The 24,732-nt window shown below is 53.0% G+C and overlaps 1 protein-coding gene and 1 non-coding gene across 10 annotated transcripts in view; both read right to left on the bottom strand.

Moving 5' to 3' along the window:
- The window catches only part of Mcf2l (mcf.2 transforming sequence-like), a 146,697-nt gene that overhangs the window by 71,570 nt on the left and 50,395 nt on the right, over positions 1-24,732 (bottom strand). For 2 of the 9 annotated variants that reach the window (NM_001371048.1, NM_001371045.1), the window contains exon 1: positions 747-1,055. The exons of 6 other annotated variants lie outside the window; for them this stretch is intronic. In NM_001371048.1, the coding sequence (NP_001357977.1) occupies positions 747-819 (73 nt within the window). In that variant the 5' untranslated portion in view covers positions 820-1,055. Of the gene's footprint in view, positions 1-746; positions 1,056-22,199; positions 22,658-24,732 lie in introns of those variants that run through there. One more of the 9 variants, NM_001371050.1, reaches the window with a different exon arrangement.
- Positions 863-992, bottom strand: Gm38671 (predicted gene, 38671). The gene has a single exon (NR_128567.1). It is a non-coding gene; the product is annotated as a predicted gene, 38671 (primary transcript).

The following is a 24,732-nucleotide window of genomic DNA, read 5'->3' as shown; positions in this document are numbered from 1 at the left end:
ACCCAAAGCTACTGCCTTTCTGCCAAGCCCCTGTTCTCTTTCTTCCTGGGAGGACTGTGTTCCCTTCCCCAGGGCCCTTGTTCTTAGTGCCGAGGCCAGGATCCAGGCAGCTGGGAGCATCTCACACACACCCCTCCTAGAGGCAGAGCCAGCTCTAAGTGAGACCACAGAAGTCCCCTGGGGAAGCAGCCAGAGTTCACTGTCCAAATGACATGGCTGTCTAGTCCCATATCCCGCTGTTCCTAGGCTCTGGCATTAAATGGGCAGCTATGGGGATAACTGGCATTGCCAGGTAACCCTGCTAGGAGGAAACCAAAGCCATGCCACTGTTTCTGGGAGTGTTTTTCCTTTGCTAGCCGGCATGTCCGTGGAAATCTGGAACAAAGGAGAAATCATTCCGTTCCAGCCTTCTGAGAAGGTGTGCAGTCACCCTTTATCTGGGAGCAGCTGCAGCTGCAGATGTCCTCAAAGGACTCCCAGGGAGGGTCTGAGGGGCACTGCCCAGACCACAAGGGCAAGGCATCACACCCCAACCCGGAGGGAATGGGTGTTTTTTCTCTATAACCTAGCCAGCCCAGGCACGCCCCACCCTCATTTGCACCCTGCTGCCTGAGCCAACAATAGGACCCCAGCATCAGAGAGAGCTCACCTAGCCTACCTAGTCTCTGTCTATTGTCACACACAGCCCACCCCACCCCCTGCCTCTTACAACACACAACAGCAAACAGAGCACAGAGCCCACACACCTGCACTTGTCTTCAGCAGGAGCCACAGGGCTGTGACGTCCTGGGACAGCACGGAGATGAGGCTCAAAGTCATGCTGTCACCCTTCACACTGGTCAGGATCCAATGACCTGTGTGCCGGCCAGCCCGCCTGGGCCACACAAAGGAAGGCAGTGGAGCTCCATCTTGGGCTGCTTGCTGCTTGGGGATACTACGCCTCCCTGGCTTTGCTGCACAGTGCCGTCCTCCGAGTGCCACAGGCTGCGGCTGCTGCGGCAGCGGCGGCGGCAGTGGCGCACGGCTGCTTCTTCCAGGGCCTCAGATTCGGATTTGATGTCCTGATTAAGGAGCTAGAATCAGCTCTCTTATCCCTTGGCAGATGATTAACTGTTGAGAGCCTGGCAGCAGCTGAGTCCTGCTGGCTGCAGAGCCAGGCTCCTTGTTGTTTGTCTGGACCCTCCCTGCAGGGGCCCTACCTCAGTCAGGTTCCATCCACAGGGACAGCAGGGAACAGGGACCTAAGCCTTAGAGGTCCAGGCTCAGCCAGGTCCTATCCACCCACATAGGCCAAGGGAGCCGGCCCTTAGCCACAGGAGCGCCAAGCTTAGCCAGGTCCTAACCGTTCAGACAGTTCTTCAGCAGAAGGCATGACACTCCTCACTCAGGCAGACTGTTTGTCTGGGTATAACCATCAGGCTTCCCAGTTCTCCAAAGGGTGGGCAATTTGGTGGTGGGGAGAAGGTCTCAGAAATGGGGTCTCCCAGTCTGTAGGCCCAGCTGTAGCTTACTGTGAGCTGGAGCTCATTGTTAACACTGTCTGCAGCATCAGTTGCCCAGTGCTACAGCTGGTGAGATGCTGTCGGAGTGCTTTTCCAGACTTCATCTTCCTGGACAGTAGTCACCACCCTTGTCCTGTGCCTACAACCCCCAGGAGAGCAGAGACAGTAAATCCCACACTTGCCCCTGAGCCTGCTCCACTGAACAGCAACCATGGGATGGCCTTGCTGTCCCAAGTCCCCATCAGGGTCAGACATCACCTGAGGAGCTCTAGCTTCTTCTTACCTCTCACCCCTGGGTGGGTGCCCAATGTTATCTATGCCTAATTCGCCATTCCTTTACCCGAGACCTCTGGCCCCTGCACTAGGACTCTGGTGGCTGGGCACATGCCCTAGGAGCTGATCCTGTGACAGGGCTAGCTGGTGTTCCTGCCTGCTGCCATCAGAACGAAACATATCTCAGGCCAACCTTGTCTGCACTTAGGCCACCACGCCACTGTCAGGGACTTGTTAGGACACTGTAAATAGATGTGCCAGGCTCGTACTCTGGGATCCACCCTCATCCTTTCTCTTGTCCTGACCCTAGTGGGTCAGGTGGTGTCACCTGCTAGGAGAGTGAATTCTGCCACTCTCCTCATCTTTCTCAGCCTCTTCATCAGCATCTGTACTCTGATGGGGTAAGCCTTGCTTCATCAGCCCGCAGGGACAGGACGACTGTTAGGGCCACCAGAGCAGATCAAGGCATGACCGTTGGCCCAGTGGGGAAGCATCCACCTCCTCCCATGCCCCACCTCCAGATCCCCACATTCAAGGCAGATAGAGTATAACCACCCCGAGTACCTACTATGCGGAAACGAATTCAAGGCTGCCAAGGTCCACCCCCATTGAGGCCACTGAATGTCCATGGTCCCCTAACTGTGCTTGAGCCCAAGGACAGTAAAGGCACAGGGGGACTTCAAGTCCCCACTGCAGCAGACACATATGGACTAAAAGCAAAACTACAGGTTTGAGAAGCAAGCTGCTTACATAGTGAGTTCTTATTAAGGCCAGGGACAGGAGGACATCCAGGGCTCTCCTCTGCTGAGAAGGGGCCATGTGACATGGGGACAGAAGCAAGAACTGTGGAGCTGGCCAGTTCCTTCTTGCCTGCTCTTGTCCCCAGCCCTCTGTTTGGAGCTGCACAATTAAGTGTGCATAATGATGGAGATCTGCAGGGCACACGGCAGGTTCCCATTGGTTCATCAAGTGAGCAATGTGTTAGTGCAGATGGAGACCCCACCGAGGCCCAGGGTGATGCAGATGGAGAGGGGTTAGCTGCAGTCCTGGTCCATGCTTCTGGTGGGCCTGACCACTCACTTCATGATTTCTTTTATTCTTTTTGGGAGACTGGCACCCACACTACACTTGTCTCTTCTCTCAGGTCCTGATCATTCCAGCTTACTACAGAAGGTCTAAGGTCTGACCCATGGTCCATCACCTGACTTAAGCAATGCCCTCCCCTCCTAAAGCCACATCTCATGTGCCTTGCCTACACTTTCAATATGACATAAATGTGACATCTTATAATGTCAAGGCCATCTTCCTGGTCTTCTTTGCAGACTATGCCTAAGATACATACATAACTCAGCCTGCAGCAGCTTCCTGGACACGCCCAAAGTCTGTGAAGTACTGGAAATAAACTGAGGCATTTTTCTGCATCCTATGGTGAACAGCCCGAAGTGGAGAACCCCGGTGCAGGTGGTGTACAGAGAACAGCCCAGAACAGTGAGCAAGATCCTAACTCCATTCTGGGTCTGTAGTAAGGCAAGGCCCACCCACATCAATAGTTGGCTTCATATAAATTAGCTATGCTTTTGTTGAATATGGTCAACAAAGTCAATAGAGTTTACGAAAGAACCCACTGTGAAGTGGGGGTGGGGTCGTATTCCTTTATAGAAGTCCTCATGGGCCTATCACTGCTACTCAGACCCTAGAGACACAAAGGACCAAGATGAGCAAGTTTCAGCTCTCCAGAAAGCAGCTTCCCGGATGAGGATGAGAGGTCCTCTGGGCTTGTGCTATCTTACCGTGATCTGGCCACATCTCCTGAAAGCACATTTCAAACCCTGCCCTTGTTCCGATTCTCCTCCCTCTCCTGCCTTCTGAGCCTGTTCCTCCTGTGGATGCAAGAACTCCCTTAGACTTCTCCGCCTGTGCGTCATTGGGTGTTAGTATGCCCTGGGTGCATTGGCATACACGTGTGAGCGACCAAGCCCCGTGTGGCTAGACTCTGTCCCCATCTTGCCTCTGCTTGGGGTCCGTTGCACTCTGAGCACACTGTACTGCAGATGAGCATCAGCCACCGACCAGCCCTCAAAGACAGGGTGGGGGCAGGAAGCACTGAGCCACTGTGTCGACATGTCTCTGGGAGCCCCGTCTACACTTTCTTGTAGTCCTTAGAGGCCAGGGGATAACATGATTCCCAAGCGACCACTGGTGACTGAGGCTTGGGCAGCAATCGTATGCCAGGTGCCCCCACACTCCCCTGCACAGTGCCTTGTGACAGGCCCGACAGCATCCTCCATCACACCAGGAAAAGAACCTTCTGACTTTGCCCCCTGCAATGATGAGCAGTGTGGATAAAATAGTCTCCTTAGTGTGCTCAGGAATACGCCCTATCCAAGATGGGAAGAGCAAGGCCAAGGGGCAGAGATGACTTTCTTAGCAGCCTCCAAGGCCAGACCCTAGGTCTGGATGTCTGGGTAGCACTATAGATTCCCCATGGGAGGAGAGCCTAGAGCGTGGGGAGACTGGCTTACTTGGTTGGTGACTACTTTCCAACAGTCGGGGACAGCTGAGTCATGACACCCACCCATGGAGGGTCAGCCTGGGAAGCAGCTGACATGAGTTACAGGGCCTCAGGAGTGTGCAGCTGAGCCATGACCAGGAGTCAGAGAGCTGAAAGCCCCTGGCAGATGGAGGAGTTTACCACACTTCTCAAGGACTGGGGTAGCATGACATTGTCATTTCCTGTCATTCTTCACATCAGATGCTCCAAGAGGACACACACACCCACAAGGCCAGTGATGTGAGCCTGGGCCCACACTTCCTATCCAGCAGAGTTTTACTATCAGGGCAGAAAACTCTGCAAACGAGTTTTGCTTAAGAGACACACATGATTCAGTGTGCTGGGTGAGGTGGTTTCGCTGACAGGCAAGGCCTTTCGCACAAAAGACAATTTGAGCAGAGACAATTTCTGCAAGGTGAAGCAGAGTGGAAGAGTCCTTCACTGGCATGTACAGGACCCTACATTATATTTCCAGCCACACTACTACTACTACTACTACTACACACACACACACACACACACACACACACACACACACACACAAAGAGACTTGCACACTTACACACATATACACAGTCACACACATGTATAGACACACATACACACTTGTACGCACATAGGTACATGCACACATACACGCATACATGCATACACACACACACACACACACACACACACACACACACACACACACACAGAGGCAAATGGCATGGCTCTACCCCGCAATGCATGAAGGGAAACTGACAAGTCAAAGCACAGGCTCTGCAGGGACGGCACAACCAGGAGGACTGAGGCAGAAGACACTGAGGGAAGAACAGCCACGCCTCCTGAGGGAAGGGGCTCCACCTTTCCGAGGCTCTGACTACACTGTTCACCCATAGCGGTTCTCAATGCTGCAACCTTTTCCTCGTGTCGTGGTGACCCCAACCATAAAATTATTTCATTGCTACTCCATACCTGTAATTTTGCTACTTTCATGAATTATAATGTAAACATTGATACAGGATATAGGATAGGGGGTCATGACCCATAGTTGAGAACTACTGAGTCAAAGTTTGGAAAGGGGTTCTTAGCTATGAATTCACCTCTTCTCTGCGAAGAACTCTAGGCTCTGATGCGAGGGAAGTCCAGTCTGCCCCATGAAGGAATGGCTTATTTACAAACAGAAACAGCATTATCAACCAAATTTCAATATTTGGCACATAGTACTTAAATATCCCATTTTAAAAACATATATTTTATCTTTAGTTGTGTGTGTATGTGTGTGTGTGTGTGTATTTATGTGCACATGAGCACCAGTGCCTAAGGAGGCCAGCTGCGCTGAATCCTTCACAGCTGGAGTTATAGGTATATTGCTGAAAACAAACTTACATCTTTTTTGAGAAGAGTATTTGATCTTAATCGTGGACCCATCTTTCAGCCCAGAAGTATCGTATTTGAAATGTATACTTTAAGCGACTGATGTATATTGATACAGTCCAAAAGAATTATAGCCTGGGACACATGTGACCAATGACATACACTCCCGCCACCAAGATGCACCTGACCGCCAGGTGAGTCCAGGGGGCCAAGTCTCCACACAGAGGACGGGCTGGTGACAGATAGTAGCATCCTACCTTGTGCTCTGCCTGCCCACAGACTCCCCCTGCCTTGGTAGAAGAGAAGCCCTTCCCTAAGACCATCAGGATCCCACATCCTCAGACACCAGGATGCATCAGGGACAAACATTTTAATGCACAGGAGTCAGAGCTCGAGGAGGAGAGTGGGCACTTTGTGACCCTTGCTGGAAGGAGCTGGAAACCCCAGAAGACCAGCTTTTCACTCAGTGAGACAGCATAAGGAACTCGTACCATAGTCAGTGACCCCAAAAACTGCATCAGAGAAAGAGCCAACTCACCCCTGCACAGGGGTGCAGGCCGAGAAACATCAAAGCACACAGCCCCACGCCCTCCTGGGGTACACTTGTCTTCAGGGGTCTCCCTGGCATCCCTTCTGTCTGATTCCAGACAAACTCCAGATTAGGAATAAGCCCCAGCCCAATCTCTCAGATCAGGCCCAGAGCCCTGGGACCCCCATTTTCAGCCCTACTTCTCTGGGGACCTCCACACCAGCCTCCCACCCTTGTCCGAGGCTTTCCACAGTGTCTGCACTTCTGAGCCTCCCGACCTTGGGATATAATCATGGCACTGGGTTTTGTGCTTCACTGCCCTCGTGCGCCTTTTCCCAATGCTTTCATGGATGTAAGCTTCTTCCTTCTATCCACAGCACTGGAGAGTCTACTGCCTTCGAGCTGTAGGGATTCATTCACAGTGGCAGAAGTAAGGACTTCTGTTCACCTTTAACTGGCCTTCACTTTTCATTTGTGTGCTTTCCCGAGTCTGGGATGGTTAATATTATCAACCGACAGGATCTAGGATCTCTAAGAGACAAATTCCAGGGTACATCTGTGATGCAGTTCCTAGATGGATTTAACTGGCATGGGCAGGCTCACCCTAAGTGAGGGGTCTGCACCATCCCATGGGCAGGAGTCTCAGAATGAGCAGAAAGGGGACAGCGAGCCGAGCCCCTGCAGTCACTGCTCTCAGTTTCCCGACTGCAGATGTAGCTGCCAGGCCTTCCCCACCGTGAGAGACAGCCTACCCTGGAGTCAGCACAAACCAGTCCTTCCTTATTCCCTTTAGTTGCTTTTGTCTGGTATTCACCACAGCAACCTGGAAAGTAACTAACACAATGTCAATGAGTGTGGAGGTGGTATTTACATACAACAGGGGTGGAAGCAGGGAAAGGCCCCAGGACTGAGGCTCAGCCTGGAAACACCTTAACACCAGGCCCAGAATCACGTTCTGGAAGGCCACAGAGCATCGTCGCCAGTGTTGGCAAGCCCTCCCATGCCCATCTTGATTAGCTAAACAGGAAAGCCCAGCAGGGGAAGCGGTGCATTTGGAAGCTCCTTGCTTCCCCTGACTCCAGAGGGGCCCCTTGCAAGAAGCCTAAAACCCAGGGTCCAGTGGGCTTAAGATGGTGGGCCATCTCCCACCTCCGGGGCTTCAGGAGGGCTAGCTTTGTTGGACAAGGGTGAGGTCATTGATCCAGTACCAATGCTGTGGGTAAAGCAGCCACCTCTGATGGACAGCTGTGTCTCAGAAGCCCAAGCAATCCAGTGAGGCTGGCAGCTGTGGGCAGATACGCATCTCGGAAAGCAAACACAGGTGGGACCTAAGTCAAATAAAAGGCCGGAGGAGCTGGGACTCAGAGGGTGTGTCCATGTCTGTCCTCCAGGATGCGCCTGGCACACCAGGGACTGTGGCCACAGGAACAACAGGGGTTGGCCAGGGGGACACCTCTGCGCAGGTGTCAGACAAGACTCCATGAACAATGCTATCATATTCTGTACCCCTAAGCCTGTCCCTGTCCCAAGCCTGGAAGCTGAGGCTCACTTGTAACAATAGGCGCCAAGATGCAGGGTGGTTCACAGAAGTCCCCTAGGTACCCTAAAGGACCAGGGGGGTCTCAGTCTCAGGACCCACCTGAGACTACTGAAGGAAACTCCGGACTCCAGGTTGATGAGAAGTGGGGAGTTGCTCTGCTCTGCCTGGGTCTCTCCACTCAGGACTCAGTGATGTATCCCATGGTCCTGCAGGACTCACGGCTGCCGCTGCAGGGTGGTAAGTGAAGTGGGAGACAGCCCAGTGTCTAAACAGCCCTGTGGGCGTGGCCCAGGCTGCAGGTCATGACCCAACAGGGCCAGCTTCCTTTGGCTGCCTGGATATACCTGGGCTAGTGAGAGCTGATCAGGTCTACCCAGCTGGCAGGGTGTGTCTGAAGGTCTGTGCGGAAGTTTCGTGGGGGTGGCAGAAGGGAGGGTGAGGCCCAGGATTTCAGGCCAACGGAGCTGGGCTGTGCAGACAGAAACACAACAGTCCTGTGTGGAACGCTGTGGGCAGATGGCTGGAAGCCTGGATTCCGTGCCACCTGAGGCTACTCAGATCTGCATCCATGGTGGTGGGGCCGAGGGGAGAGGATGCTGGTGGCAGGAGACGGAGCATGGGAAGCTGTGTGCGCACTGAAATAATCATGATGTGCACAAGGAAAGCCACGGAGCGGGTGCTATCTGGCTTGGTGCCATTGTCTGGCACATGGGGGTCAGGGAGAAAGGGATATTGGGAGAGCCAGAAGGTATAAGGTAGGAAGGTGGAGTGAGCGATGGGAGGGCTGGTACACCAGGAGCTAAGAGACAGAGGTACTGAACAGGAAGAGGGCCAGGTAGTAGGTGGGAAGGCAGAGGACGAGGGTGGGAATGAACTGGGGCAGGAGATTGAGAAGGAAGGGGCCAGGAGGTGAAAGGGCAGGCGCATGTGCATGCACAAAGAGAACTCAGTAGATGATAATAGGACTAACAGGAAGGAGGGGGAGGTGCAGGAGCCACTCTGTTGACATCAGAGACCCTCACAGCCAGCTGGAGAACATTATTTTTAATAATTCCATTCTTACTGGGGCTGAAGAGATGTCTCAGCAGTTAAGAGCACTGTCTGCTTTTTAGAGAACTCGGGTTCAATTTTCGGCGCTCATGTAGGGGCTCACAGCCATCCATAACTTCAGTCCCAGGGGACCTGGTGCCCTCTTCTGGCCTCTGCAGACACCAGGCATGCATGTGGTGCGCAGACATACAGGCAGGCAAAAGTCACATACATAAAAGTAATCATATACTTCAAATTCCATTTTTATTCTCAGTTCCCCTCTAAGTGAGTGTGTTTTCCTCTTTAGACTACCCACATCTTCACTACAGGGCAGTGCTCAAAGCAAGAAGCTCAATTGATCCTGGGAGACCAGAGAGTCTGGTGACTCAGGGAAGAGAAGAAGCAGGTGACTGGGCGACTGACTGGGCTATGGTGGGAGCTGGTGAATAAGGATGCTCCTTTAGAACCGTGCAAGCCTGTGCTGTACAGACCTGGAAGAAGGCATCAAGAATGTGCTGTGGCCCTTGCTGTTCCAGCTGCGTGGAGGGTGGCCCTGCCATGGCTGCCCATTGGCTCCCCGTTTCCATCAGCAGTGACAGGCACTAGAGAGTGGTGGGAAGGTGGGAAGCAGCTGAAGCCCTATCACTTCTGGGGCAAGGGACAGGACTAGCTGACCTCAGTTTCCCTGTCCCCCAACCTCATTCACATCTATGTCATACTGGAATGGTCTGCACAGGTCACCAGCCAGAGTGTACCTTCCATGGGTAAGCAGCCCAGAACTGGAAACGGATGGCAGAATCTACCCAGGTCTCCTCATAGCTGCCTGGGGGAGACAGTGGCCAAGCAGGGATAAGGCCAGAGGGAAGAAGAGGTTGAAGAGGCAGAGCCCCAGATAGGCTGGAAGCCAACAGAGTGGTGGCAGCCAGGATGCCCAAGGGGAAAAGTGCCTGGTGGGCACCAAGTGTGCACTGGGCACCATCGTGACTCCTCTGTGTCGTGTTTTCAAAGCTTCCTGAGGTGGTCTTTAACAAAGCATTGGCTCCAACACCAACGGCCTCATGCCCCATCTGCTGGGCACCAGTCGAGTTCCCCATGTGCCTCTGTGAGCCGCTCTATGCTAGGGAGGGCAGTAGCCCTTCCCAGGTCAAGAGGATGATACTGGGGGGGGGTGAATCATGGTTGATCATAGACCATGGGCCAGCACTGACCCCCAGGCCAGTGACTCTCCTGGGACAGACAGTGCTGCTGTGTGGAGAGAAGAGAAAAGAGGGAGACGGCCTGAGGACTGTGTGCAGCATGTGACCCGGGGAGGCCACAGAGGTGTCCTGAGCGGGAGGATGAGCACCTGATTCCACAGCTCTGCCTACTCCTTGAGATAAGGGGTGTGGCATGGCCTCCACAGACTTCCGGAGCTCTGTGGCTGGCACTGTATCCCCCAGAGAGGTGGGCAGTCCGAGCAGCTGCGTCTAAGGGAGAATTTAGGTGTTTCCAAATGTGAAAAGTATTTTCCCTCCCTCAAACATTTTTATAAGCGCAGTTAACATATTTATGTGAGAAGGGGACCCCTTGGGCCTCCAGGGCAGTCATGAAGCCCCTGCCCTCATGTGAGAAACTCACCCAACACTAAACACACATCTGGCATCTCCAGACCCACACTCAGGGCAGCTCCAAGGCGGCACTCCTAAGATTTTCCTCATTTAAGAAGAAAAGACAGTGGTGGAGAGGTGAGCCTGACGCCATCTGTCCTGCGTCCTCAGAACCAAGGGCCTGAGAAGAGACTCCTGTCAGCTGTACCCACAGTCTGGCTTCTTTCTCAGATGCCATAGCCAGTCTCGAGGAATTAACCCCCTGTGGGGTTTCCTGGATCTCAAACTATGTCCATCAGTCAGATTTACACCAACCTCTTGTGTCAATGGCATTCTGGGCCAGTGTGTTCTTATTTTCTTCCTCCTATCTCCTCTTCACCCCTCACCCCTACCCCACTGCACTCCCATCTTTTCTTCATTGCCAGATACAACTCTCCTCAATTAAGGGTCCCATGTTTTTTGTTTGTTTGTTTGTTTGTTTGTTTTTCTCTCTGCTAGTTTCTCTCTTGGGAAGTTTCTTTCCATTGGTCAATATGCCAGAACTTCCTAGAAGATACAATGCCTTGTACCTGTGACAAGATACTCCAGGCAGGGCCTAAGCAAGGGCTCCTCTGCCCCCTGAATCCACGGTTCCCTGAAAGACCTCTCATCCCATCTCCCTGTCAAGCCCCAAGCTGGCCTTAGGCATGAGTCAACTTTCTGAGCTGGGACTGAGGCTAGACCCCATGTCTACACTAACTGAGCTGGAATTGAGGCTAGACCCCACGTCTACACTAACAAGTTACTGCCTTGCGCCTGTCCGCCCCGCCCAACAATGGAGGCTCCCCTGCCTCTCCCAGCACAAGCCTCCAGTGTGCCCTCCCGAATTAGGACTGCCTCCCTCCCCCCATGCTTCTCCTCCTTCTCCTGCTCCCTATTTTCTCAAGAGAGGAAGTGATGATGTCTGCCATCTTACAGAGGCCCTGCGCTTCTTCAGGGCAACTGAGACGGGACAGCCCTGGGACCTGGCTTGGTGCCTGTGAAAGGGGAGCCGATGCTGTTGTATCAGCAGGACCTGCACTTCCTGGGTCTAGTCTCTGTGTGCCACCTATGAGACGCTGCACACCAGTTGTTGAGAGGAAGCGTCTCCTTTTATCTTGTTAGAGCTCAAACACTGCTCCGCAGTCAGCACTTTTAAAGCCCAGAGCTGAGACTACGCTCAGGTTTCAGAGGTTCCCCTGCTATCAGCAAGATAGGTCCAGCAGTACAGTATAAAATGGTTCAATGGCTTCGAAATGGTGTGTGTGTGGGGGGGGGGATTGTGTACCCCTCCCTCTAAGACACTTGACATCGGTTTCATTTATGAGTTTGGGGGGTTATCCACCGGGATCCATGTCCCATGTCACTTCCTCAGGCTCAGCCACTGGCCCAGCACTTAGCCTCTCAAAGGGTGCACTGGCTTCTAGCCTTTGCCCAGGCACTCATGGACCCCAGACCCTCATCCTTGAGAACGTGTAGAAAATCGGCAAAGAAGCAGCAGTGGGGTAAGCAGCAGTGGACAGCAGTGGGCAGCAGTGGGGTAGGCAGCAGTGGGCAGCAGTGGACAGCAGTGGGCAGCAGTGGACAGCAGTGGGCAGCGCAGCAGTGAGCAGCAGTGGGGTACACAGCAGTGAGCATCAGTGGACAGCAGTGGGGTGAGCAGCAGTGGGTTGAGCAGCAGTGGTGTGAGCAGCAGTGGACAGCAGTGGGCAGCAGTGGTGTGAGCAGCAGTGAGCAGCAGTGGACAGCAGCTCAGCACATAACATGTGGCCCGCAGTGGCCTGCCCTGGACTGAGTGCATCTCACATCCCGTCCTGACCTTGCAGAAGCAAGAAGAGCCACGCAGGTCTGCGCATGCTCCTGGGGAGTCGTGGCCCCAGTAAATGTGGACAAATCTCTTCTGAGGAGAAGATGACACACTGTTTGAGGAAATGGCTTAAATGCTACTGGAGAGACAAAGGGAGAGATTTTTTTTTCTTTATGGCTCTAGACATGATTTTATTTTATTTTTTATTATTTTTTTTTGATTTTTTTATTAGGTATTTTCCTCGTTTACATTTTCAATGCTATCCCAAAATTCCCCCATACCCACCCCCCCCCCCAATCCCCTACCCATCCACTCCCCCTTTTTGGCCCTGGGGTTCCCCTGTACTGGGGCATATAAAGTTTGCAAGTCCAATGGGCCTCTCTTTGCAGTGATGGCCGACTAGGCCATCTTTTGATACATATGCAGCTAGAGACAAGAGCTCCGGGGTACTGGTTAGTTCATATTGTTGTTCCATCTATAGGGTTGCAGTTCAAAGGGAGAGATTTTAATAAGGAACTGTGCCCACAGGCTGCATGGTACCACAGTGGGGTCCCTCAGGGCACACAGGGTAAGGCCAGAGGCCTCCAAGTACATAAGTCAGTGATAAGGCAGAGCAGAGCAGAGCAGCCCCTGGGCAGGAGAAGCTCTGTGTCAGTTTCCTCACTCTTAGCTCACCATCACAGTTGTTTCCCTCAGATTCTCTTCCTACGAGAGCAAAGCCCCTTCCGGGTAGCTGTGAGAATGGCCCAGTCCAGGAGCACTTCACAGGACGGCCATCATTTCCTGTGCAACACCATCTGGTGCTACATCATTTCTAGACCAAGTGAGGTGTATGTGGGGGGCGGGGAGCAGGATAAACTCTGCTACTGGTTTTATTACCTGGCTCTTTACTCTTTATTTATTTGTTTATTAAATAACTTTATAGCCCAATCAAAACTTCCCCTCCGTGTACTCCTCCCAGCCCCATCCCTTCCCCCATCCTCTCTCTCTCCTCAGAAACAGGAGGACTCCCATGGATATCAATCTACCCTGGTCTATCAGGTTGCAGTAGGCTAGGTACATGGCCTAGTTCCTATAGTGGCTAGATAAGGAAGCCCAGTTAGGGGAAAGAGATCCAAAGGCAGGCAACAGAGTCAGAGAAGGCTCCTGCTCCGGCCCCCGCGCCCGCCCCCTCCCCCACCCCCGCTGTTAGGAGCTGTTTTATTACAAGCTGCAGAACTGAACTGTTACCCATGTACCAAGGGCCTAGGTCTGTCCCATGCATGCTGTCTGTCTGTCTGGTGGTTCAGTCTCTGTGGGCCCCTATGGGCAGGTTAGTTGACTCTGGGGGGGGGGGTTGTGGTGTCTTTGACCTCTCTGGCTCCTACAATCCTTCTTCTCTCTATCTCTTCCAAAGGATTCTCCAAGCTCTGCCTAATATTTGGCTGTGGGTCTCTTGATAGATACCACTTTCCAAAGTTAAATCAAGATCAGGTAAACAATTTAAATAGGCCTATAACCTATTCTTTACTTCTGTTCTTGAAAAAACAGACTTCCTTAAAGACAACTCTCCCTCTGAGCTCACAATCCGATGGTCCCCAGTAGGGCTGACACCAGCACAAGCCATCCTGCTCTTTAAACACGAGATAAGGCTGTGGGCTCTCACTGTTTTGAGGTAAATTAAGTTCCTAAAACTGTGACACAGTCTCCGAGTGAGGACAGGACCTGGGTCCCAAGTTTGTTTCTCCCTTGCCATCGATATGGCTTCCTGGGTAACAGTGTCACTGTGCACACATAGAGGTGCTTCACAGACTCACAGGTCCCCCAGGAGCCTACGAGAGAAGGCCTGGCTCTGCTTGGGCAGCAGAGTGAGCAGAGAGTGACTGACAGCCCTATCACGTGCCCTCCAGTTCTTTCACACGTGGGAGGTGTGTGTTTCTATGGTGGCAGGTGGATTCCCCTAAGGCTGATCTTAGCAATATTCTCTTGCCATATATTAGAGAAGACAAACACAGCAGACAGAGAATGTAAATAGAGCCCAGGAGCTGCTGTGCCCACATGGCAAACAACAGATATCTATTACTGGACCCTGTCGCATTTGCTCTGAGTCACAATGAACTTCTCAGAGTCAAGGACAGACAGCCACCTAATGTGCTGGAGAGCTATGGCCACAGGCTAGGTGGTAGGGGAAGCTCCCTCCAAGCCCTGCCACGCCCCCTTAGCTGCTCTGCGGACACGAATGGTCAAAGGGATTTCCTGTGCCTTGCAAGTTCACCCAGGTGTGCAAAAGGCTCATGTTATTGGGGGATCTTGTCCCACTTGGGCTACAGTTGATCAATTCCTTCTCTTAAGTCAACCATGGTGGTTCAGAGACTGGCTCTATAGTAATGGGGTGGGACACTTTGTGCTGGCCAGATATACTTACATATCTCACCTGATCCTTCCTAGTCCTGGCAGGAGGTTGGGGGTGTAGGAACCCAGGGCTCAATTCACTTTGTAGTTTCTATGTGCTTCTGTGAACAACCCAACCCATCAGCCCAGGATGAGCAAGCTAACTTAAAGGCATCAGCTCTCCTCAGGTACATCACGAAAAGAACACCAGTGCAGTGCACACCCAGGGCAGGTGGGTGCTGACTAGCCCCTGGATGGCTGCCAGTGTCGGCAGGCTGTGGGTCCCCTCCTCAGCCCTTCCCTACAATCCTTGGGAGGAGGAGCTAAGTTTCCAGGGGTTGGGAGGGCCCTGCCAGGTTGCAGGAGGACAATTTCAGTTCCTGTTAGGTTCCTGACTCAGGCTTCACTCCCAGCAGCCTGGTAAAAGGACTAGCAAGCAGCCTTCACCCCTGCTCTGAGGCAGCCCTGCTCTGAGGCAGCCCTGCTCTGAGGTAGCCTTGCTCTGAGGCAGCCCGTCTGTGGGCTTTATTGCCATGTGCGCACAGGGAACCACAGGGGAAGTTGGACTTCACAGAAAAACAAAGAGAAGATGGGTGCAGGCAGAAAGTCCTATGCTAGCATCCCTGATGATCCATGCAGACAGGAGGGAACCTGGCCATGTTCCCAAGCCCTTGCTGCCACATAAGGGGCTGTAGGCAGCCAGGCCTATACCTCCCACTCCATCCCGTCAGCTTAGACTAGTGGTGCTCAACCTCTGGGTCCTGGCCCCTTTGAGGGTCGAACGACCCTTTCAACAGTGGTTGCCTAAGACCATTGGAAAACACAGATATTTATATTATATTTCAAACAAAATTACAGTTACGAAGTAGCAGCAAAAATGATCTTATGATGCCGGGCGTGGTGGCGCACTCCTTTAATCCCAGCACTCGGGAGGTAGAGGCAGGCGGATTTCTGAGTTCGAGGCCAGCCTGGTCTACAAAGTGAGTTCCAGGACAGCCAGGGCTACACAGAGAAACCCTGTCTCAAAAAAAAAGGTCTTATGGTCGGGGGTCACCACAGCACGAAGAGCTGTATTGAGGGCCACAGCATTAGGAAGGTTGACAACCGCTGGCTGAGACATTGTTCCTGGGAAGCTCTGAAGGAACTCCATGCTTCAGGGACCCCAGGGTGGCAAGCACACCCCACTGTGAGTGTCCCCACAGCAGCAGGACAGCTCCGTGAGCTGTTGGCACACTGTGATCTGTACACGATGAACAGACACCATGCTCATGGCCCAGCCTCAGCTTTTGATTGTGTTGGCCTCTGGTGCCTCATCATCCACAGACTCTCAAGGCCCAATGGATGGTTGATTGTTAAGGTCATCTCACATCATAGACCCATGGTGGTCTCTGTCAAGCATCTAAGATTTCTGTGTCTAAACATGGGCTTGTTCACACAACCTAGAGTTCTATTCACGGAGACTACAACTCCCCCACCTCAGCTTTCCAGATGGAAAGGGTGTTCCTATTTTACAAACAGACAGAAGAAACGTCACAGTTGAGCTGGTTGCGTACGGGCCCCATCCACAGAGCCCCAGTCCCGACACAGATGTCTCTTCCGGCTGGGGTACTGAGTATGAAAACCTCATCCACACCACCTGCCACCCTTCCACACCCTTCTCCTCAAGAGTCAGCTGTCCTGGCTGATTCCCCCACGTCACCAGGGGCTGTGTATGGTCAGCTTGCACCCCTGAGTAATATGCTCTAGCAGAGGAATATATGTCCCCTCCTGAGTCTCTCCTGTGAGTGCCACCGTAGCCACTGTAGCATCTTGAACACCCTCCTATCCTCTTAGGAGAGGTGGCCTGAGCCACAAAATGCACAGAAAAGCGCTGGGGGCAGAGGGCTGTGTGTGCACAGGACTGACAGGGCCATCTCTGCTGAGCCTTCTTTCTTACTGTCCACAGAGACACTTCCTGCACATTTAGGCCCTGAGCAGTGTTTCTCAAAACAACCCCTCCTCATGTCTCAGCTGTTACACCGCATGCAACAACGAACTCTGTCAAATGCCAGCCATGGCCGAACCTCTAACCTTCAAAGATCCCAGGCCCACATCACACAGACAAGATGGGATCAGGCCAGAAAAAAAAGTGATGGTCACTCTGCCTGCTAGACAGTGAGCTCAGGGCTAAGGGAAGGACCCTCTGGATGCTCTATGGTCTTGTAGCTCCCCAGGGAGCCAATCACGAAAACAGCTTGGTGACATGTAGGAGTTCCTACACTTGCCAGCCTGAGAATGCTGTTTACTCTTGGTAGCCAATGCTGCAAACTACTCCAGTGACAACCACGGGCTGAGAACTCGTGTGCTCCAGGTCCCACCTTAGTGGCCTCAGATCCAAAGGGGACACAGGAACTGGGGAGACCATTTCTCTCATCAACAGAATACAGTCACAGAGCACCCAGGTTGCAAGTGTGCCCACTCCCTCGGAGGACCCTGGGACTCACCCTCAGCCAGAGAGCGTAGCCAGGAGCACCACTCAGAGTACATGTAGTAGAGTTTCATCTCTGCCACAGAGATCCGGGCAGGCCGTTTGTGTGCCATGGCCACAGGCAGCCGGAGCCCTTGACTGCACTCAGCGACCGACTGACCACCAACCGACTGCAGGAGCGGCCAGCTTCACTTTCACTTCACCATTAACCAGGATGGAGCACTAAGGTAATTGCTCTCACAAGACTAACATCCCCTCCTCACTCCACCCTGCATATTTACACAGCGACTCCAGGCTGAAACAGCCTGCAAGCAGCTTTGGGAAAAGAACAATCAAGCCATTCTTGCCAGTGTGAGGCACAGGGACTCAGCCAGGGACAACGTCCACTCACGGTGATGGACAAGAAAGAGTCACCATTCCCAGGGCAGGGAGGCGAGAAGGCTCAGCAGAGTGCACCAGCAGGAGGTGAGAGGGCTCCTGGTCCAAAGAAGACGATGCAGCGTCAGCTTGGGCCTCGTTCCTTACAGGAAAGGAACAGACAGAGGTGTGTGTGTGTGTGTGTGTGTGTGTGTGTGTGTGTGTCTGTCTGTCTGTCTGTCTGTCTGAGGCCTGGCATACAAAGAGTAGCCCCCATCCAGCATGCAGACAGCACTGGTACCAGGGCACATGCTCACACAGCCAATCTACTCGTACAGGGTCAGGACACAAAGAAGTAGATGAAGCTTCAGTGGATGGAGGGGCAGTCGGAAAACTAACCTCTCTGCCCAGGGATCCAGGCAAGGATGAACTCCTGAGCCCAACCATCAGAACACAGCGAGGTCCCCACTACCTAGAGAGTTCAAATCTAGTGACTGGCAGCCACCACCACTCAGATGTCAAGGACACCGTTTCCCCAAGGTGAGCAAATTCACGCTGTGGGCAGGTAGTAGGGCCCGGGTAGGTGTGAGTTGTTATTTCCACATTCCTCAAGAGCAGAGACTCCACAGGCACCCCGTCCCAAGATAACACATAGGGACCATCCCCACAGAGACTGAGATCCCAGAGGCCCCAAAGAGAGCCTGCGAGGACCCTAGCGCAGCTGGGATGGGGTCTCTGGGTCTCTCTAGCCTGGCATTGGTTTCACTCTAGGCCAAGTGGTGGCCAGTGGCCAGGGAAGTTAGGAGCTGGTCAGGAGGTCCTTCCCAGCTCTGGCTAAACCGACAGCAACCATATCTAGTTGTCACAAAATTACTACCTGCAACCGAGCTGCCTGAAATTTTAAAAATGATAACAATCCCCAGATTTCCTCAGAGCAGGAAACGGCTTCTTACAAACAAGTTCTAGGAGCACCACAAGGAAATGTCTCTCACCAGTGTTTCCCCTGTGAACAAAAGCACTATAAATCAAACGGGAGGCTCCTCCCACCTCCCACCCCTCTGCAAGCTTGCTTTAGAGTTAGAGCAGGATGGCCACGCCCTTCTGCAGGCTCGAACTTCTGAAGCTTGGATGCCAGGAGTGTGGCTATAAATGCCTATGGGCAGGACTGTCACACCAGTGGTCTAGCCTCATACAGGATGTTCCTGCTTTGACTAGCCATGGGTAGGACCATCATACTAGTGGTCTAGCCTCACATTGGATAGTCCCACTTTCAATAATATGTCTGTCTTCTACAAACATGGTTGAGTCCTGGGCTGAGCCAGGAAGAACTTCAGCCCAGTGGCCTGTGCATCTGGCACAGGGGTCAACTGTGTCACAGCAACGAGCTGGACATGTGTGGTCCTAGCCTGCAGTGGGGCTTTCCTGGACAGCAACACTGTAACCACAGCGGGACCCAGGGTGGAATCCTACTGAACACCCAGGTTTTAGTATTTCTAGCCGGCTGCCGTGGAACATCTAACTAGGAGTGCTGATTTTCTTAAAGAAAGAAAAAAAAATCCAAACATGGTATCTACTGAGAATCCTAACAAATGTGTGAAGAGAAGGATTCTCCCCAAATCCTTTACAGAACAGGTCTCCTATGCACCACTTCCCACCTTGAGCTCTGCTACCCAGAAGCTCTAACAAGTGATCACCGGAACCCACATGCCCCAAAAATTTTTTATCGTGTGCATGTGTGCACGTGCTCCTGTGTGCTTGCAGGAGCACTCAGAGGCCACAAGTGGACATGAAGCCCTTTCTCCCGTTGATCTCCACCATGCCTGCCTAGCTTTTATATGGGTTCTGGAAATCCACACGCTGGTCTTCACACTTACACAGCTGAACCATCTTCATGGGCCTTTATCATCTCCTTTTAATTAGTTCTGGCTCTGTTGAAAACTCTCTGTGCCAACCTCAAACATGTTTTAACAGAGAGGCTGTCTGGATTCCTAATAAGACAGGCTCTCAGAGGGGACGCCCACCACTGTGCTATTGAGCTCTGCTTTCCAGTGTCTTCATGAAGGCTGATGGCCAGGACTTCTGGATAAACTGACGGCACTCCACTTCTGGCTTATCAGGAAATTATAACCTTCAGCCACACTTTTCCCCACACCATCACTTACCACAGAGAAAAGGTGTGGGAAGGCTGGCGCTGACTCATGCACTACTTGAACCTGAGTTTTGTCAAACGCTCTGCCCAGTGGAAACAGCAGCAGTGCCTGAGGGTCTGTGCACTGCGGTGTAGAGACCAGTTCACAATGGATGGATGTGTGTGCAGGGCGTGGTAAGGATAGGGCCTAGCAGCGCTGAGGAACTGCAAAAGGCCACACCCACCCAGGCCATGAGATGTCACAGATCCCAAGAACCCACAGTGTCCAGATCAGCACTCAGGTGACGGGTAATGTTTAACTGTCAGGTTGTCTGCCCTGGGTGGGGCTCCTGGCCACCACTGCAGCCCAGCATGGGGGCTTTAGGGAGTGGAGTGTACAACTGGGGCCTCACCCTGACTTACTGAGCTTGTGAAGGGCAGTGCCACACCCAGGGGAGGAATCTAGTCAGCATCAAAAGGCAAGTAGAACTTTTCTCCTAAACCAACGCTGTGGTGTCCGGTCCCAGGGCTCCACACTGCCCCTGTGCCCGCTCCATTGTATGGCGCTTAAGGAGTCTTAGCTGTTCCATGTTCATCAAGAAGTGTCAACTAAAGAGGGTTCCCCGCAGTGCTTTAATAGGGGTGGCTGGCAGAGCCTCCCTCCCATGCTCTCAGCACAGGCAGACTCTTGGCAGCCATGCTGCTGAGGTGGGCACCTGTGTCTCTGGCCCCTCTTTGGGCCTTGCTCTTCCAGTTTAGAATCTCATCAAGTCTGCTACCACAGTCCAAGGTTGCCACATGCAAGTGAAATGCTCTACTAATCTCTAGTCAATAGTGCCCCACGGACTTCTGTGATGGAAAGAGCAGCTCTGCCCAGCTCCCTCGCCAGTCCAGACAACTCTCCCCTCACCCTGTCTTCACCCATTGTTCACGACACGGCATCCCCATCACCTGCCCTTTCTCGTAACTCTAACTCTGTCCACAGCACTAGCCATGACTTCACCTCTGACGATGCATAAGCAGATGGCTGCAAGCCCTTAGAAACGCTCCGTGTTCAAAAAGCCATGTCACATGGAAAATGGACTCCAGGGTTTACTGCCCACGCAGGTGCTCAGCATGAACAAGCAAGCTATTGGTTGTGTGAACTGCTGTAGACTGGAGCTGCCCACAGTGAGCCGTGCACAGTGAGCTGCACACAGTGAGCTGCACATAGTGAGCTGTACACAGTGAGCTGCCCCTGCAACCAGCCGTACCTGCTGCCAGCTGCACCTGCCAGAGCCATCTGGCTGCACTGAGCTGCACCTGTCTGAGATGCGCTTGCACTGGGATGGAGCTCATCAGACAGACTCCACTGAGACACGGATAGGGAGGCAGAGCCAGGAGGGCACCCCAAAATCAATATCAGCACCCTCAACAGCCAAACCAGGCAGATGGTGCTGGTGGCCCAGGAATAGCGAGTGACATTTGAGTAATCTCAAGTGTGGCCCAGAATACCCCATATTGTGAGGGGGTGTTTGGAGAATCTCCTCACATCCAGGTGAGGGGTTTCTGGTAAGAGGGCATTGAGCACCCTGGGTTGCACTGAGCAGGTGCCAGGACTAGCTTGGCCTCTGTCACACCCAGTCCTGCTCTTCCCTGTCACTGTGCTGGGCAGATGTCAGAGGGTTTGATAAGGTGACTAGGGACCTGGTACCTCAACCCAGGTTATCTGTGCCAATCTAGCAGGACTTGGCCTGGCCCACCGTGTTAGGGATACTTTCCATACCACATGGGAGGGCAAGGGCCCGTTTCTACCCTGCTGTGCCCATGCTGGTTTATGAAGTACTCTCAGGAGCTGACTCCTGGGGTAGAAGATAGGATGAACTTTAGATCATGGACCTCCAGATGGCTGCCCCTCCTTTGCAGCCTGTGATGCTAACAGGCTAGCTCCTAGTGGACTGCCTGTCCTTCCCAAGTGCGTGCAAATCTAAGATGGACACCAGGAGGCGCTGGTCCTTTATGTCCACAGTGGGATACAGTGGAATTATAGCTGACACCCTAAGGATGCTACGTGAGCCTACTGTCAGAGATCACTGCAGCCCTGAATTCCCTGGTAACATCTGTGTCCCCAAGCTCCTGGGGGAAAAGAGTCTTGTGTTCCCTGCCAGGACCAGAACTCAGCCTCAAGGCACAGCTCTGGCTCTAGCTCCAGCAACTGGAACGGCCCCACTTCTCTGGATGTTAATTTGTAACACATTAGTCTGAGATTGGGAATTTAAACTGGCTGAGCAAGTGTGCTGCCCCAAAGAGAATCTGAACTGGGAGTGGGGTGGGGGTGGGCTATAGCCATCGTGACAACAGGCTGCTGGGGGCCTGGATGGACTGTTCAACCTGGGAGCAAGCCCCACTGACCTTTCAGACAGGGAGTGCATCGTGGCCATGTCTGCCCAGGACTCCCACCACCATAGCTTCTTCTGAGCCAGGCTCTCAGACCAGAAGACAAAGGAAATTCAGATAAAGCCAGACTCCACACCCAGACCATCTTTGCTTTGAGCCAGGATGTCTAGCAGGTCATAAGACATTTTTTAAGGGTCCTGCAAGTACCACTCAAAATATTTTGAAATGTTGAATCATCACAAGAAAGTTCTTGAAAAGGGACACTAAGTCCAAAGTCCCCAGAGAGGTGTCATTTCTCCTGACTCACCTGGCTTGTGGCGCCCTGGTGCTCCCCGACGCTTCCTTGATAGTGACCAGAACCGCCGCCCGGCCCCCCGGGACGCACCCTTTTCTGCCATTGCGTTGCCTTCCTGACGGTTGAATGCAGAGGCCCAGTGATGCCTCAGGACCAGTTCAGGTGTCAGCCCAAAGAGCCCTGAGGTTCCCGAGGCCTACAGGCCTTCTTCACTAGGGCAGTCAGAAACTGTGGAGGCACCAGCCACCTGCAGGACACACCTGGGTCCTGAGCTGTCACGAGAAACAGGTGCTGACGTCCCCGGTGACCTTGAATTTTACCAAGTCATGAGAAAGAACGGGGTCAAATGGCCTCCTGGGTTCCCAGCCTCCCCTTCAGTCCCCAAGCCAGAGGCTCCACACCTGCTGCTCTCCTCACAGATGGAGGCCGAGGCTGCAGGATGCCTCCGCTGCTGGAGACCAAGTGAGAATGGCTGAGCCCGCCCATCTGTGCGCTAGTCCTGCTTGCTTCCTTCCTTAGACAGGGGCTGTGTGGACAAGAGCCGCAACTGTCCGGGAGCTGCTCCAGGCAGAAACACCTTCCAGGCTTCAGGAAGTCTCAAGTTCAAACAAACAACTACAAACCAGGAGGAAGGGAGGGGCTGGCTTCGAGCTTACTGAAATAAATCGGGAAGTTTCCCAGTCTGTTGTCTAGCCCTCAGCAGAGGAAACCGTGAGGCGCCCAGCTTGGCAGGGACACTTTCCATGGGACACGCCGAGCCTCCCAAGCCAGCGGCTAATGACCTCTGCCCTGGTGCCCACAGATGCTTTGGAGGGACAGCAAAGGGACAGCACCGGGGTTTCCAGTGACAGCTAAGTTGGGAGCCACCGTCTGACTCCATGTGCTGGGCACATCCTAGGGCCTCAGACCCTCAGGTCTGACACTCAGGCACTTCATCTGAGCACCATGATAACACAACCATGCCAGATAATGAACACGGTCCACAGCCATCTTCAATAGCTTTATCAGTTCAGACGCAGGAGACAGTGTCGAGGGCTGCTGTCAGGTGGGCTCCCCAAAGACCTGAGCCATGCCCCTCCTGCCTCAAAGGTCCACACAAGGAATGGAGCCACATTTGTGTTTAAACGGAACAGTGTTTAATTGGCCTCTGTTCTCTAGAGTGCGCTCAGGGTTGCACACAGACTTGCTCACCACCTGTCCTCCCATGGGGTTCTGGGGATAAGGGGTAGGTGCTTTCAGCCGTCAGAAGGTAGGAGAGGTGCTCGCTGTCAGTATCCTAAGACATGGCTTCTATGCAGAGGTTTCTTGTTAGATCCACTTCTGAGTATGACAGGCGAATGAAGCCAGCTAGGCTGCAAGCCAGCAGCCACCCCCCAAGCTGTACACCCCCTCGGGCTTGTACACCCAAGCCCGAGCTGTCCTCATATCCCAGCAGACAGGGCCACGGACAAGCACAAGGGTGTGGCCCCCATATCACAGACATGAAGAAGAAACCCACTAGCCAACCAAGAGGGAAAGCTTGGCAGGCCTTGCTCGACCTGTGCCTCACCTCTGCCCTTGTCCAAGTAGATGCAGGTGCTCACGCAGAATCAGCACAGTTGGGAAGAAGGCACGCCTGATATGGCACCTCAAGGTTCAAGCCTTTTAAGCTGATGGCCTTAAACATCCGGTCCCATGGGAGTCACCACAAGCAGCTGGATGTGATCACAGGCCTGACACCAACAACGACTCCTCTCTCCATCCTGCCCTAGCCAAGCGCCGGCATAGCACATGGTGCACACTGTGGGTCTGGGGCCATGAGCCCAGCACTGAGTTAGGCAGAGCCTGCACACCTACAGTTTCCCATTCGATACTATCTCCAGCAAGTGTGCCTGAGCCAGGTCTGTCTTCTCATATGTTTCTAAAATGCCATTAAAACAGTTTTCAAGAACCTGTCTTGAACTGGGTATGGTGATCAACATGCCTTTAATGCCAGCACACGGCAGGTTTCAAGAGTTTGAGGGCAGGAACTATGTCTATGGAGTGAAATTCCAGGGCAGCCAGACAACACAGAGAAACCCCGTCTCAAAAAGGAGGAGGGGGGGGGGAAGAAAAAAATAAAAAGAAAGGGAAGGGAAGAAAAGAAAAAGAAAGAGAATGGAACCGGGCGTGGTGGTGTACATCTTTAATCCCAGCACTCAGGAGGCAGAGGCAGGCAGATTTCTGAGTTCGAGGCCAGCCTGGTCTACAAAGTGAGTTCCAGGACAGCCAGGGCTACACAGAGAAACCCTGTCTCGAAAAAAAAAAGAAGAAGAAGAAGAAGAAGGAGGAGGAGGAGGAGAGAATGGAGCCAACTTGGGCTGGGCTATGCTCCTCATCCACAGCCTACTCGCTTCTTCTCCTACATGATGCAGACCCCTGGTCCTGTGAGACTGGATAGGAGTGGTAGCAAGACTTACAATCATGGCAGTAAGGAAGATGGGAGGAGCAGAGAGGTGGAGCCCGAGGATGGTTTGCCAGCCAGCATAACCTAGTCAGAAAGCCCCAGGTCCCAATGAGGGATATT

This window comes from Mus musculus, chromosome 8, assembly GCF_000001635.26.
Source record: "Mus musculus strain C57BL/6J chromosome 8, GRCm38.p6 C57BL/6J".
NCBI classification, from domain to species: domain Eukaryota; kingdom Metazoa; phylum Chordata; class Mammalia; order Rodentia; family Muridae; genus Mus; species Mus musculus.
Note: the sequence above shows the minus strand (reverse complement) of the source record. Positions and strands in the feature narration are given on the sequence as shown.